We start from the raw sequence: 13,885 nt of genomic DNA on the forward strand, positions 1-13,885 counted from the left end.
GAAATAATTAAGAAATGAAAGAAATACAATTTATCTTAATAATTTTAGAGTCAGTTTTGCAGCCTGGAAACAGGTATCCCCTCCACATGTTTAATTCATATCAATTTTTCATACTGAATATTTTCCATCTACTTAAAACTACATCACTCCCACTGGAATATTTTCCTCCTAATTATGGAGTATCAATTACACACCAAGTAGTGTCCTAAGTGCTTATTCCCTTCATATAACTATCAGAACAGTACCATGATTTGGGACATTACCAAGTTTTCAACTAAACAAACTGGCAGAAAAGAGTGAATAACTTTGGTGACATAATAAGTAAAAAACAATAACCAAAGGAATGTCCACTTACATAGTTTCTCTTTAATAGAAAGAATGAAATAAAGTGTATTAAACAAACTACGACTTCATTTGCTCATTATCCAATTATTACCATTTTCAGGATATTTCTGTACACCATTGAATTCAATGAAAGCCATTCTTAAAATCTCCAAGCACGACATATAAGCAACATTTCATCCACTATGGAACAAGGAAAACATACGTTAGATCTTACATGAGACACAGAAATGTAAACAGACAGAACTGCAGTGGGAGATTCTCAGACCAAGAATCATCAGATTTGGGAGAAATTCACTGTAATGTATAAAAGATGATTCACATTATAAACCTGTAAGATTTCTAGCTTGCTAGTAAATCAACAAATATTTTTAAATTACTAATTTAGATCCTTTTTTTCTAAAGATATGTGTACACACATACACACCCACTTCCTCATTAATCCTCTTACTCCTAAATCACATCTTTGTTACTATACTTACATATTACATGCAGTATATATCAAAACCATGCAAATCTGTTACATAGGCTCAGAAAAAGGAAGTGTGAAAAATATATATAGGCTAAAATGTAATCATGAGGCAGAATTCCAAAAATAGGGCTTCTAATCATACTTTTTAAGATTTGTTAAATTAGCATTTGTTAAGCAAAGCTCACTGGTACTGAATGGTAACCAGCAGTAACTCAGAAGACCACAAGGTAAACTGGCAAAAACCAGTTTATAACTCATAGGCCTGGAGGAAATACACAATATGCCTGCAGGGGGCTACACAAGGATGCCAAGACAGGTTGCAGGCACAGGGTGGCAGGACCCAGAGTGCATGCCTTTGTTAGGAACACCATGTGGAGTGCCCTGGGGTTCTCAATTGAGGTCCAGATTGTTATATTCAAAGGAAAATCAGCAAGGTTTTGGTAAACTCTTCAGCAATCTTATATATACGGCATACAAAATAAAGACCCTGAGGTACACAACACTCTATAGTGCTCAAGGGCTTCTTGAGAAGTCATATCAAAACCTTACACATTTAATTGTGACACTGTAAGTTGGTGTCTAGTGTGTGCACTGGAGGGAAAATGGAGTTCAAGTCAAGGCTCCTTAGCTACACAAGACAAATGCCAATGCAGAAACATCATAAAGTATTTTAGCTAAACTCTTACAAATACTTCCACTAGATCTTTACTGCAACCATCATAATGTCCCTGTAGGTACAACAGAAAGAAGAAAACATAAATTCTGGGGAAACTCTACACAATATATAAGGTTAAAGGTCCCTGGGTAAAGGACTTCTAGTAATATCATTCCAGTGCATTACAAATTGTTACCCACAGCGGTGAATGAGGTGGGAAACATTAACATTCAAGGCATGTTAACACCTCATTCATTACACATCACTATTAATACACTTATGTTCATTCATTTTATCAATGAGAATATATTAAGTCCACACATAGTCTAAACATAGCATTACAAACCCACTATATTACCACTAGTCAAAATACACATTACAATCATTTATAAAATTATGAAGTGAATTAAGATTTTAAGCCAATAATACTTTGTTTCAAAAAAATCACAAATACTGTCATAATCATAACTTTTAAAAAAGGATACAGTGTAAGCAATTACATCTATTCAAACATCCATACCCTTGGTACTTTGATTCCTACTAAAAAGCCACATAACTTTATTTACTGGGTTCTCTAAAACAAGTATTCGGATTTACTCATATTTGAAAGTGTTGACATTACTTTCTACTGTGAATTTTCTGATATTTTAGATTTAATTTTGATTAGCTACTTTGCTAGATTTTCTAGATCTTTAAAGTCACTTTAAAGGGTAAATTCTGTGGGGCTTTCTGAAGTGTGTATTTTGGACAAAAATCTTTCTTCATTTATAACAAATATAGAATTTATCTCCAGTATGCATTCTCTGATATTGAGAAAGGCTGTACGTCCTGCAAAAGGGTTTGCCATATTCTTTAAATTTTTAAGTTTCTCTCCAGTATAAATTCTCATTTATCAATTAAGATATAAATGCTAAATACAGGCATTGCTGCATTTTTGACATTTGCATGATTTCTCTCCACTATGAACTCTCTGAAGTTCAGTGAGGTTTGTTTAACGGTTAAAGATTTTACCACATTCTTTTTATTTGTATTGTTTCAGTCTAACATGATTTATGTAATATGGACTAAGGTTCCAACACTGGGGGAAAGGCTTTTCCACGTTCTCTACACTTCCCTCTGGTCTGAATTCTATATACTTAGTGAGATTTGGGCAACAGCTAAAGGTTTTTCCACATTATTTACATTTGCATTGCTTCTATCCAGTTTGGATTCTCCAATACTGAGTAAAGCTATAGCAGAGGTTAAAGGCTTTGTCACACTCTTTACATTTGTAAAGCTTTTCTCAGGTATGCATTCTCATATGTTTGGTAAGGTTAAAGCAGAGGGTAAAGGATCTGCCACATTCTCAACATTTATAAGATTTCTCTCTAGTAAGAGACCTCTGATATCTGGTAAGAGTTGAACAGTGCTTAAAGGGTCTGCTACATTCTCTACATTTATAAGGCCTTCCTCCAGTGTGAAATCTCTGAAGTTAAGTAAGTTCTGAGCACTGGGTAAAGGCCTTGCCATATTCTCTACATTCATAAAACTTCTTTCCAGATGAATTCTCTGATGTTGAGTAAAGCTGGAATACCAGTTAAAGGCTTTGCCACATTCTCCACATTTATAAGGCTTCTCTCCAGTATGAATTCTATGATGATTGGTTAGGTCTGAACACCGGTAAAATGCTTTGTCACATTCTCTGCATTTATAAGGCTTCTCCCCCGTGTGAGTTCTCTGATGTCGAGTCAGGCTGGAATACCAGTTAAAGGATTTGCCACATTCTTCACATGTATAAGCCTTATCTCTAGTATGGTTTCTCTCATGTTTCATAAGGCTTGTACAATCATTAAAAGTTCTGCCACATTCTCTGCACTTATAAGGCCTCCCTACAGAATGAATTCTCTGATGTTCAGTAAGTTTTGAGCACCTGGTAAAGGCTTTGCCACATTCTCTACATTTATAAGGCTTCTCTCCAGTATGAATTCTCTGATGAAGGGTAAGGCTTGAACTCCGGATAAAGGCTTTGTCACATTCTCCACATTTATAAGGCTTCTCTCCAGTATGAAGTCTCTGATGAGTAGTCAAGTCTGAACACCGGTTAAAGGCTTTGCCACATTCTCTACATTCATAAGGTTTCTCTCCAGTATGAATTTTCTGATGTCGAGTAAGGCTTGAATACCAGTTAAAGGCTTTGCCACACTCTCTACATTTATAAGGCTTATCTCCAGTATGAATACTCTGATGTCGAATCAAGCTTGAAAACACGTTAAAGGTTTTGCCACATACTCTACATTTATAAGGCTTCTCTCCAGAATGAATTCTCTGATGACTGGTAAGGCTCGAATACCACTTGTAGGCTTTGCCACATTCTCTACATTTATAAGGCTTCTCTCCAGGATGAAGCCTCTGATATTCATTAAGTTTTAAGCACTTGTTAAAGGTTTTGCCACAATCTCTGCATTTATAAAGCTTCTCTCCAGTATGAAGTGTCTGCTGTTCAATAACATGGGAATGCAACTTAAAAACTTTATCACATTCTTTACATTTGTAAGGCTTCTCTCTAGCACGGATTTTCTTATGCATATATACATTGGATAATTGACTAAGGACTCTCACACACTGATTACACCGGAAAGGCTCCTCCCCAATATCATTATTTTTAAGTTCAGTAAGATTTAATGACTGATCAAAAGAGTTGGCATATTCGTTACATTTGTCTGTCATTGCTACACTATCAATATCCTGAGGTATAACAATATTTGAGCTTTTATCAAAGACATTCGGACACTTATCATTTCTCTGTGGAAGCTGAGTTGTCTGATGGTTATCAGAATTTGACTCTTGTTTAATGTTTTTCCAAGATTCATTGCACTGGAGACTTCTCTCTTCATTATGCGTACTCTGGTAATCATTGAAGACAGAAAGGCCTTTAGTGATGGCATTTAACATTGCGCATGCAAAGCTGTTTCCAGTTACCTATTCTGCTATCTACTGAACCATGATGGTTGAATATAAACCCTAACACACTCATAAAAATTAAAGACTCTGGAATAAGAAAGAATATGTATCTGTGAAAGAATAATGCAAACTTGGTTAAGGATTTACAAATTCATACTTATAATTTCTATCTTCATTTTTTCAATCTGATTTTTTAGAAATATTTTACTTAATCAAACCCTACATTAAATCATCCAATGGACAATCTGCACAGTAGACTAGCTTACTTCTCTGATATTACAAATTTAATTTCAGAGACTATGTACGAATATGTATTTTTTAAAAAATATCTTTGGACTTTACATTCAGAAACACATGTTGTACCAATATAAGTGACTTAGAGTAGAAAATTTTAATATGTTTTATATCTAAAAAGTCTTTTGCCAACAAGATTTTTATATGGGAAATTGCTCTGTTTGCTTATATCCCTCATAACATCCTTTTTTCTCTTCATATTTCCCTGCCCATTACAAAACTTTCATTAAGTGTAAATTCTCAATGCCACATCTTCGGTATCTTACCTGGAACATTTCGTGGAATGAATCTTCTATGCCTGACTTTGGCAACAAGTCCTGGGTGGCTTGAGAAGATATAGCTGAAATATACCAAATTATCAAACACTACACTCAGGTAAATATTCTTTAAATTCTAACGTACAGAAAAGATTTCAAATAGATACAGAGGCAGAGCTGCCTCAAACAGATTGTCAAACTGCAGCGGGAAGGCCGGGGAGGGTTGGGGGGCAGGAGGTAGGGGGGTAAGAGATCAACTAAAGGACTTGTATGCATGCATATAAGCATAACCAATGGACATAAGACACTGGGGGATAGGGGAGGCTGGGGGACTGTTTAGGGCGGGGGGATAAAATGGACACATATGTAATACCCTTTGTAATACTTTAGCAATAAAAAAAAAAAAGAAAGAAAAAAAAAAGAAAAAAAAAAGAAAAGATTTCAGATGGCAGAATAGGAAGCACCTCTATGGATATGTTAAGTTACCAATAATTACTGAACCAATTGCCTTCTAGAGTACTTCAGAAGCCAGCTCAAGACCACTACAGCCCCCAGAAAGCACAAAACAAAAATATCATATCAGAGAGAGAAGAAAAGTTGCTTACACTTGCTCACCCTCCCTGGCACACTACAAAATGACTGTGGGATAACTCCAAATTCTCAGTTTCTTCTCAGAAGAGAAATGAGTGTACTGTGAGTCTCATGGTCTTTTTTTGTTGTTTTTTTGCGACCGCCTGAAAGACTTGTTTCTATTTTGAATGATACAGATTGCTAAGGAAATGGCAATACCCTGTGAATGCATTGTGGCAGCTGTGAAGAAAAAAAAAGTAAGTGTTCAGGCACCAGAGGGACGACAGTGCTGAAGACATCCATCAGGGGTAGGAAGCCATCATGAGCTCTATATATAATTGGGAAATTATACAAAACACACATACAACCTTCAGGTCAAGATGGTGGTAAGAATAAATGTGGTACCGGCATTCTCCCACAACCACGTCAAAAATACAACTAAGGCTTCTCTCCAGTATGGAACTACAGAAAAACCATCATTCAGAAGCACCTGATACCTAGTTGAACAGAAGTCCTACAATTAAGTTTATAAAGAAGAAGCCTCATTGAGACTGATAGGAGGTGCAAAGATGTTGAATGGACTGGTCCCACAGGGCGGAGAAAAATCGTGAGGGACATTTCAGCTGCACAGGTCAACTCTGAGGAGCTAGGGGACCCAGCCCCACACTAGGCCCACCAGCCCAGGTTTCCAGGGTCGGGAATAGATGTCCCCATTAATTATGGCTATAAAACCAGTGGGGATTGTGGCTGAGTATGAAGGATAGCTGTTGGCGTCCAAGGCAGTTCCTCTTAAAGGGACTGCAAATAGACATACTCAGACTCACTCCCTCTGAGTCCCAGTGCTGAAGGAGCAATTCGAAATCAGCCAGGGATATACAGGGAGGAACTGAAGTCTCTGGCATTAAGATGAGAGCTGAAGAAGCTTTCTCCCAGACAGAAGTTTTGGTAGAAGCCACTGTTCCTTTTCTGAGTCCTTTCCCCACAGAGCAAGTAGGCAGGTGCCATATCTAAAACTCCATCTACCTGGCTCACACTGCTTGTCCCACCCTGGAGATTTCCTGAGACCCCACACCATCAACTTGTAGGCCCACCCAAGTTGTTTTCACTGGCTTTTCAATATAAACAGACTGGCATACACTCAAGCAGCATCTGGCTTCAGTGTGTGCCATACCTCTCGCCAAGTGTTCCCAGGCTCGGCAATAGTGGCAGCTGGCCTTGGTTCATAGCTTGGTCTTGCCTTAGAAACTCCAACCTCAGCATAATTAGCAGAGATATGCAGATCCCTTTATAGATCATGCCAGGTGATCCCAGGTAGAACACAGGCACTGGTTGTGGTTGACTTTGCCCTGCACTTCATGGAGGCCCCAAGCCAGCACACGTGGCAGACACCTTCAGACCATGTCGAAGCACCAACCAAACCAGCTCCACGAGCAATAAGCTCAAGGTGCAGACTCAGCAGGCACCAGACCACAATGAAGTAAGTCCTGCTCCACCAGGTGAGCCCTGCACAGCTAATCCTCCACAATGGTCACAGCAAGTTTTTTCAACTGATGAGCCTTGGCATAAATCCCTCCCACTGAAATTCCAACAGCAATCAAGGCTCAACTACAACAGGAGTATACATAGCCCATATGGTGGGGTGCACCTGGAATGCTCAGCTCAGGTAAACAGGAGGCTATGCCACTGGATGCTACTAGACATCGACTACATTAGGCCACTCTTCCAAGCCTGAGAGATGTCGCGGCTCGACCTAATACATGGAAACAAACACAGAGATCTTTCCAAAATGAGGAGACAAAACATGTCCAAAATGAAAGAACAGAACAAAACTGCAGAAAAATATTAAACAAAACCGAAACAAGCAATCTACTAGATGCAGAGTTCAAAACTTAGAGGAATGCTCAATGAACTTAGGGGAAGAGTAGATGAACATAGAACTTCCAAAGCTTAAAAAAAAAAGAACATGGAAACCCCCAAAAAAGAACCACTCATAAATGAAGCACATCCTAATTAAAATGAAGAAAAATTTACAAGGAAATCAATAGTACAGTAGATGAAACCAATAATCAAAACAGCATAAAGAAAAAAGCACCCAAAAAAATTATGACAGTGTAAGGTACCTCTGGGACAACTTCAAGTATATCAACATTCACATCATGTGGATGCCAAAATAAACGAGAAAGCGGAACAGAAAGAGACTCATACACATAGATAACATTGTGATGGTTGAAAGTAGGGAAGCTGGTTTGGGGTTGGATGATAAAAATAAAGGAATTAAGAAGTACAAATTGGTAGTAATAGAATAGTCATGGGGCTATAAAGTGTAGCACATGGAAAATAGTCAATAATATTCTAATAATTATGCATGTTGTCAGATGGGTATGACATTTATTAGGATGATCACTTAAGTTATATAAATACTGGGGTGGACACCTGAAACTAATATGCAGTATGCCACCTGTATTTTAAAAAATCACACACACACACACACACACACACACACACACACACACACACATACACACTGATTACATTTTCCAGAATAGGTTGGACAGGCCATTAAAAATCTACCACAACTCATTGTTCTTTGTGTTCTCCTATACAAAGCAAGTTCATAAAGAAATGGATGGCATCTGCTTCTCATGACCTTAAATAGCAACAAAAGATCACAAGGCATACAAAGAAACAGAAAAACATAGTCCAACCAGAGGAACAAAGTAAGTCTCCAGAAGTCAGCCCTATGTTAATGAAGATCTATTAATTACCTGACAAAGAATTCAAAATAACCATCTTAAAGGGGCTCAATTGGAAAATAGAGCAAAAAACATAGAAAACTATTACCATCAAAGCTATGCATGACAAAACTAAAAATGCATCTAAAAATATAAAAGAGAACCAAACAGAGATTGGGAACTGAAGAATACAGTATCTGAATTTAAATAGAAACATCAGCAACAGACTTGATCATGAAGAAGAAAGAATAAGATAACTTGGACACCTATCCCCAGTGCTCCTGGGATGTGAGAACCAAATTCTAGTATCTCAACCACTTCTCTCACAAACTACTTACATGAGGCAGAAAACAGACTTAAAAACTGGTTTAACATAGAATTCCTCAGCAAGATTCACAAAGTTTCCCACACTCCCCAACAAAATGCAAGAGCAGTCAGGTCATACCACCCTCACACTAACTGAAATAAAGAATAATTTACAAGGAAATTATTCTGTTTGAAGAGGACTTTGGCTCTCACTGCAAATGTGATGGAAGATCAAGGAGCAGAAGGAGAATCCTGAGATGACAGTCATCTAAGTGTTGGAGAGGATTTGTCCCTCTAACACAGAAACAGAAATAAACCTCATCCTCTAAAAAATCATTTCCCTTAAAACAGATCTTTCCAGACCATAGTTTAAGGTCTGATTTCCTCTGACCTTTGGCCTCCCACCTGGGTCAGCGGCTTCCTTCATTCCCGCCTACCTGGGTGGATGGCTACAGTCTTTTCTTCCTCCAAGTCCCAGGTCTCCTCCATGTGCTCCAAAAAAGTGAGGTCTGGCTTAGACACAGTGAGACCTGTTTATGAGAAAAAAGGAACATGAGTTGTTTTTTTGTTTGTTTGTTTGTTTTTTAAATATATTTTATTGATTTTTTACAGAGAAGAAGGGAGAGAGAGAGAAAGTCAGAAACATCGATGAGAGAGATCGATCAGCTGCCTCCTGCATGCCCCCCAGTGGGGACGTGCCTGCAACCAAGGTACATGCCCTTGACCGGAATCGAACCCGGGACCCTTGAGTCCGCAGGCTGACGCTCTATCCACTGAGCCAAACCGGTTCAGCGGAACATGAGTTTTAATGGAGATTCTCCAATTTCCAACTGGTCCCTGTGCTCAAGAAGTGGCAGGATAGGACATTTTAGAATACCAGAGTATTCTAGAAAATTATCCCCCCAAATATTATTTTTTGACAGCACCTTTACCATACCAGAGACTACATTTAAAGTTTTCCAATCCTGATTTCCACTTGCAAGTACAATAGCAAAACACCAATTTCTTTCCTTGAGAACACAGATCTGAAATTCTATCATAAAAAGCAGATGCTACAAGCAGACACTGTACTAATGAAGAAAACAAAACACTACATGTAGAGGAGAAATTCTGGAAGGAAGTGGTCCTCACCCAGGAATAACAGGTTCCTGTAGTTCTGCAACATCACGTCCATGTACAGTTTCCGCTGAGCTGGGTCCAGGCACGCCCACTCCTCCTGAGAGAATTCTATGGCCACATCACTGAAGGTCAACTGTCCCTGAAATTAAAAAAAAAAAAAAAGAAATTACTCAAGTGGCCATGGGTAGAGCTCATCATGTGACCCAATATGAAAACAGAGTTAATGGAACCAGTTTTGACTTAAAGTATCCTGAATTATCCAATGAGATCATTTTGACACTAACATTCTCTAAAGTATTTTGAGAAAGGAGGATGACATATGATCCACAAAACCACCGTAGAAGCTTTACTTTTCTGGAAGATAAATTTTAAAAATAAAGGCACCAACATAGGCATATCCTATGTTGAGTGCTATATTTGAATCATAGAGGATCAAGTATATATATTTCTTAGGTTGAGAATTCATTCTCCGTGAAAACTAAACAGTACTTCTAAAATTTTAATATGTACAACAATAAAGTGGAGATGGAAACAAATGCAGATTCTTATTCAGAAGTTCTAAGGAGGGGCCTGAGTTTCCAAAAGTTTAACCAGCTCACTTTTAACTACGGACGCCAATGTGTCTGAACCATGAACTGCTCCTTTAGATAGCACCCAGTAAACAAACACAGGAAAAAAATTCGTATACAGGATTTTGACTGAAGAGTTTTATGGAATTTACAGGCCTCATAAATTAGTAAGCCAACCAACCACAGTTCTTCTCTAAAATTTACTATGTACTAGATAATATTCTAACAGTTTTCTATAAATTAATTAACAAAACTCATTAAGAAATCAGAGAACAATGATATTATTCTTCCTTTTTCATGAGACTGTTTTGTAAAACATCCAGCAAATGACAGAGGCGGGGTATTATTCTAAACTTTACCTAGTATGTGTCTGTGATGCCTGCGAAATACAATAAAAGTTCACAGGTCTGAGGCCTGACTGATAAAAGCCTCCAACTGCGAAGCTTCTATAGCTGGGTAAACAAAAATGAGAGCGTTTATTTTGCAATGCAACCTACAAGCAAAGAGAGACTAAAAAGAAAAAAGAGTTTTCAGATGAATGTGATTGTTTATGCACATTTTTCAAAAGATTTCTGTGAGGCCTGGCCAGTGTGGTTCATTGGTTGAATGTCTATCTATGAACCAGGAGATCACAGTTCGACTCACAGCCGATTGCAGGGGTTGCGGGCTTGAACCCCATAAATCTTACAAATTTATGAGACTGGGGGGCATGTAGGAGGCAGCCAATCAATGATTCTCTCTCATCATTGACGTTTCTCTCTCTCTCTCTTCCTCTTCCTACCTCTCTGAAATCAATAAAAATATATTTTAAAAAAATATTTCTGTGAGACTCTTATTGGGGATAAAGAAAAAATATTAACTCTATAATTCGAGAACATCTGCACCAAGTGAAAGTCAGGTTTAAAGGAAGTGACATCATGTAACTGAAGCACATGGAAGGACACATCATCACCAACATTAGTTTTATCCAAATTTCAATTCATATATACCTTCCATATTTTATAAATCTAACAGTGCATTTAAAAAGTAAGACTTTCTTGCCAATGTAGTGAGCAAGTCTCTTCTAATTATTTTTCTTTTTCAGAACTTTCTGATCTTCTCTGAGCCACTAAGGCCATCCTGATTAAATGTAGATTTTTCTCAATCCTGTTCTACAGAGCTGATGTTGTAGCCATACGAAATCTAAAATGTACATTTTCCATCTTCACACCCCATCTCAATAGAAATCCTGGTTATCAATTCCTTCCCATGTCACAAAGAAAATATTTTCAAAAGTTGAAGATGTAGGGAGAAAAAAGTGGACATCTGTAATACTTTCAACAATCAAGATAATTTTTGTTAAGTTGAAGGCTTAGGGGTTCAGAACAAAGCACCCTAAATTATGTTTCAATGGTGTGTGGATTATTTTGAGCTAAAGGCACCAAAACCCTGTGGGTTCAAAAGAAACTTCTGCTCTCCCCTTTAACTACCTAGAAGAATTTAAATTAGGAGCCTGGCCCGTGATACGTGTTAAAACCAAAAATGACTATTTACATATCTAGGTGGTAGGCAAACTAATACCTCCTGAACATGTGATCTCCAGTCAAAGATCTTCTGAAGTTTCAAAGTGCATTACCTCATCCCAGGCTCAGAATGTCTCATATGCTAAATTTCCCTTTCAGTCTCTGAACCTGTGAATGTGAGGTATCTGACTCTCTCATGTATGTGGAGCTCCCATACATATTTTACCTGTTAAATTTCAATATTTTCCCTTGCAATCTGTCTCATGTCTATCTGATTAGACCAACCAAAAGAACCTTGAAGGTAGAAGAAAGTATCTTCCTCCCCCACAACGGTCATTAATTTATGGCAAGAGTTCATCATGCCCTATAGGGGATGTGGATGGAGACAATGGACAGAAAACTGTGCGACAAAAGAAAAAAATATTGCCCAGCCGGTGTGGCTCAATAGTTGAACTTCAGCCTATGAGCCAGGAGGTCATAGTTCGATCCCCAGTCAGGGCACATGCCCGGGTTGTGGGCTTAGTCCTCAGTGTTAGGCATGCAGTAGGCAGCCAATCAATGATTCTCACTCATCATTGATGTTTCTCTCTCTTTTTCTCTGAAATCAATAAAAATATATTTTTTTAAAAAAAGAGAAAAATAGCCCTGGCTGGTTTGGCTCAATGAATAGAGCATCAGCCTGTGGACTGAAGGGTCCTGGGTTCGATTCCGGTCAAGGGCACATGCCCGGGTTGCAGGCTCAATCCCCAGTAGGGGGCGTGCAGGAGATAGCCAATCAATGATTCTATCTCATCATTGATGTTTCTATCTCTCTCTCTCTCTCCCCCTCTCCCTTTCTCTCTGAAATCAATAAAAATATATTTTAAAAAATAAAAATTTAAATAAATAAATAAGAGAAAAATATTCTAGAGACTGTATAGAAATGTCACCACCCCTCAACCCCCATTCAAAATCCCAGAGGTAGCTGACAATATATCCCTCCTAAAGGCCTGCATCCTTATAGATGTCAAAACTGCTGATGCACATGAGCAGTTGAAGGACCTTCCTGGGGTGGCTCCAGTGAACTACACCATCATTATTTCCCCCACAGCACAGGCGCTAACAACCAGGCACCCCAGTCGGAAAAGGAAATCACTCCACCCTGAAACGGAAATTTCCACCAACGGGCCTTTTTCAAAAGGCGCATTTTGTCCCAAGCTTATGAAAGCAGCCAATCAGAGCCATCCTTGAGTTGGTTCAGAGGACCTTCCAGTCTTCTGTGTGTTGTTCTTTATGCTCAGCATAAGCCTAACAAAATTTACCCAGAAGTTTCTCTGAAGGTTCCTCTTGATTTATATCTTGGGAAACGGAAAAATGTCATATGCCAGTAGCATTTTAGTAAAAGGCGCAGTAGCATTTTAAAGAGGTAATAGAAAATCCTAAGAAAAACAAAGTAAGTACTTGAAAACCACCTCACTAGGAAGGACCATCAAAGTAGAGAAGTAAAGGTTTCCAGCTTCTAAACCCACGAACTTTAGAAAGAAATGCAAACACAACTGACCTAAGACAGAGCATTTACCTGAGGAGCAGCCATGTTGTCCTCTTCCTCTTCCTGCTCCGGGTGGTTTCCTCAGGCGATCTTATGCTGCGGAATCACATCTGCGTCTTGAGGATATGCTTTCAAAGGCCTAAGCACAGCCTCTTCCTCTGCTTCCACCACGCTCACAGGCAGAAGGAACTTGAAATGATGAAAAATGTCACACTTCCTTGTCCTTTGTCACAGGAGAGATTCAGAAACAATGAGATCCTACATGAAGACCAAACTGAGTTTTTTCTCTACTTTCTTTCCTGTGCTCTGCCCTTCAACACATGCACAAATTCTGACACTGCAATGCCAATGTGGACTGTTCTGCTCCTCTCAAGCCAAACAGAGCACCCAGTTACCTCCCCTGGACCAAAGCCAGCTCTTCACAAATATACTGGGGCAGAGAGCCCTTCCGCTAAACATTGGCCTCAATTTTGAATCACCTGGAGCACAACATTAAAAAAAATGATGTTTGGCCAGACTCCCGGCCACCTCTCCCCGACCTGCTCCTCTCCCAGCCTCTCCCAGACCCCACAAGTCCGCACCTCCACCTGCACTTCAGC

The 13,885-nt window shown here is 38.8% G+C and overlaps 1 protein-coding gene across 1 annotated transcript; it reads right to left on the bottom strand.

The window, feature by feature from the left end:
- Positions 1 to 355: 355 nt before the first annotated feature.
- Positions 356 to 13,509, bottom strand: LOC308523142 (uncharacterized protein). Its single transcript, XM_081096839.1, has 5 exons — positions 13,317 to 13,509; positions 9,700 to 9,826; positions 9,006 to 9,098; positions 4,970 to 5,043; positions 356 to 4,352 (listed from the first exon to the last, which is right to left on the bottom strand). The coding sequence occupies exons 1-5, from the start codon at positions 13,329 to 13,331 to the stop codon at positions 2,766 to 2,768; spliced, it is 1,896 nt and encodes a 631-aa protein (XP_080952965.1). The 5' UTR covers positions 13,332 to 13,509; the 3' UTR covers positions 356 to 2,765.
- Between the last annotated feature and the right edge of the window lie 376 nt (positions 13,510 to 13,885).

Source organism: Myotis nattereri (assembly GCF_964212035.1).
Source record: "Myotis nattereri genome assembly, chromosome: 8".
Taxonomy (NCBI): Eukaryota; Metazoa; Chordata; class Mammalia; order Chiroptera; family Vespertilionidae; genus Myotis; species Myotis nattereri.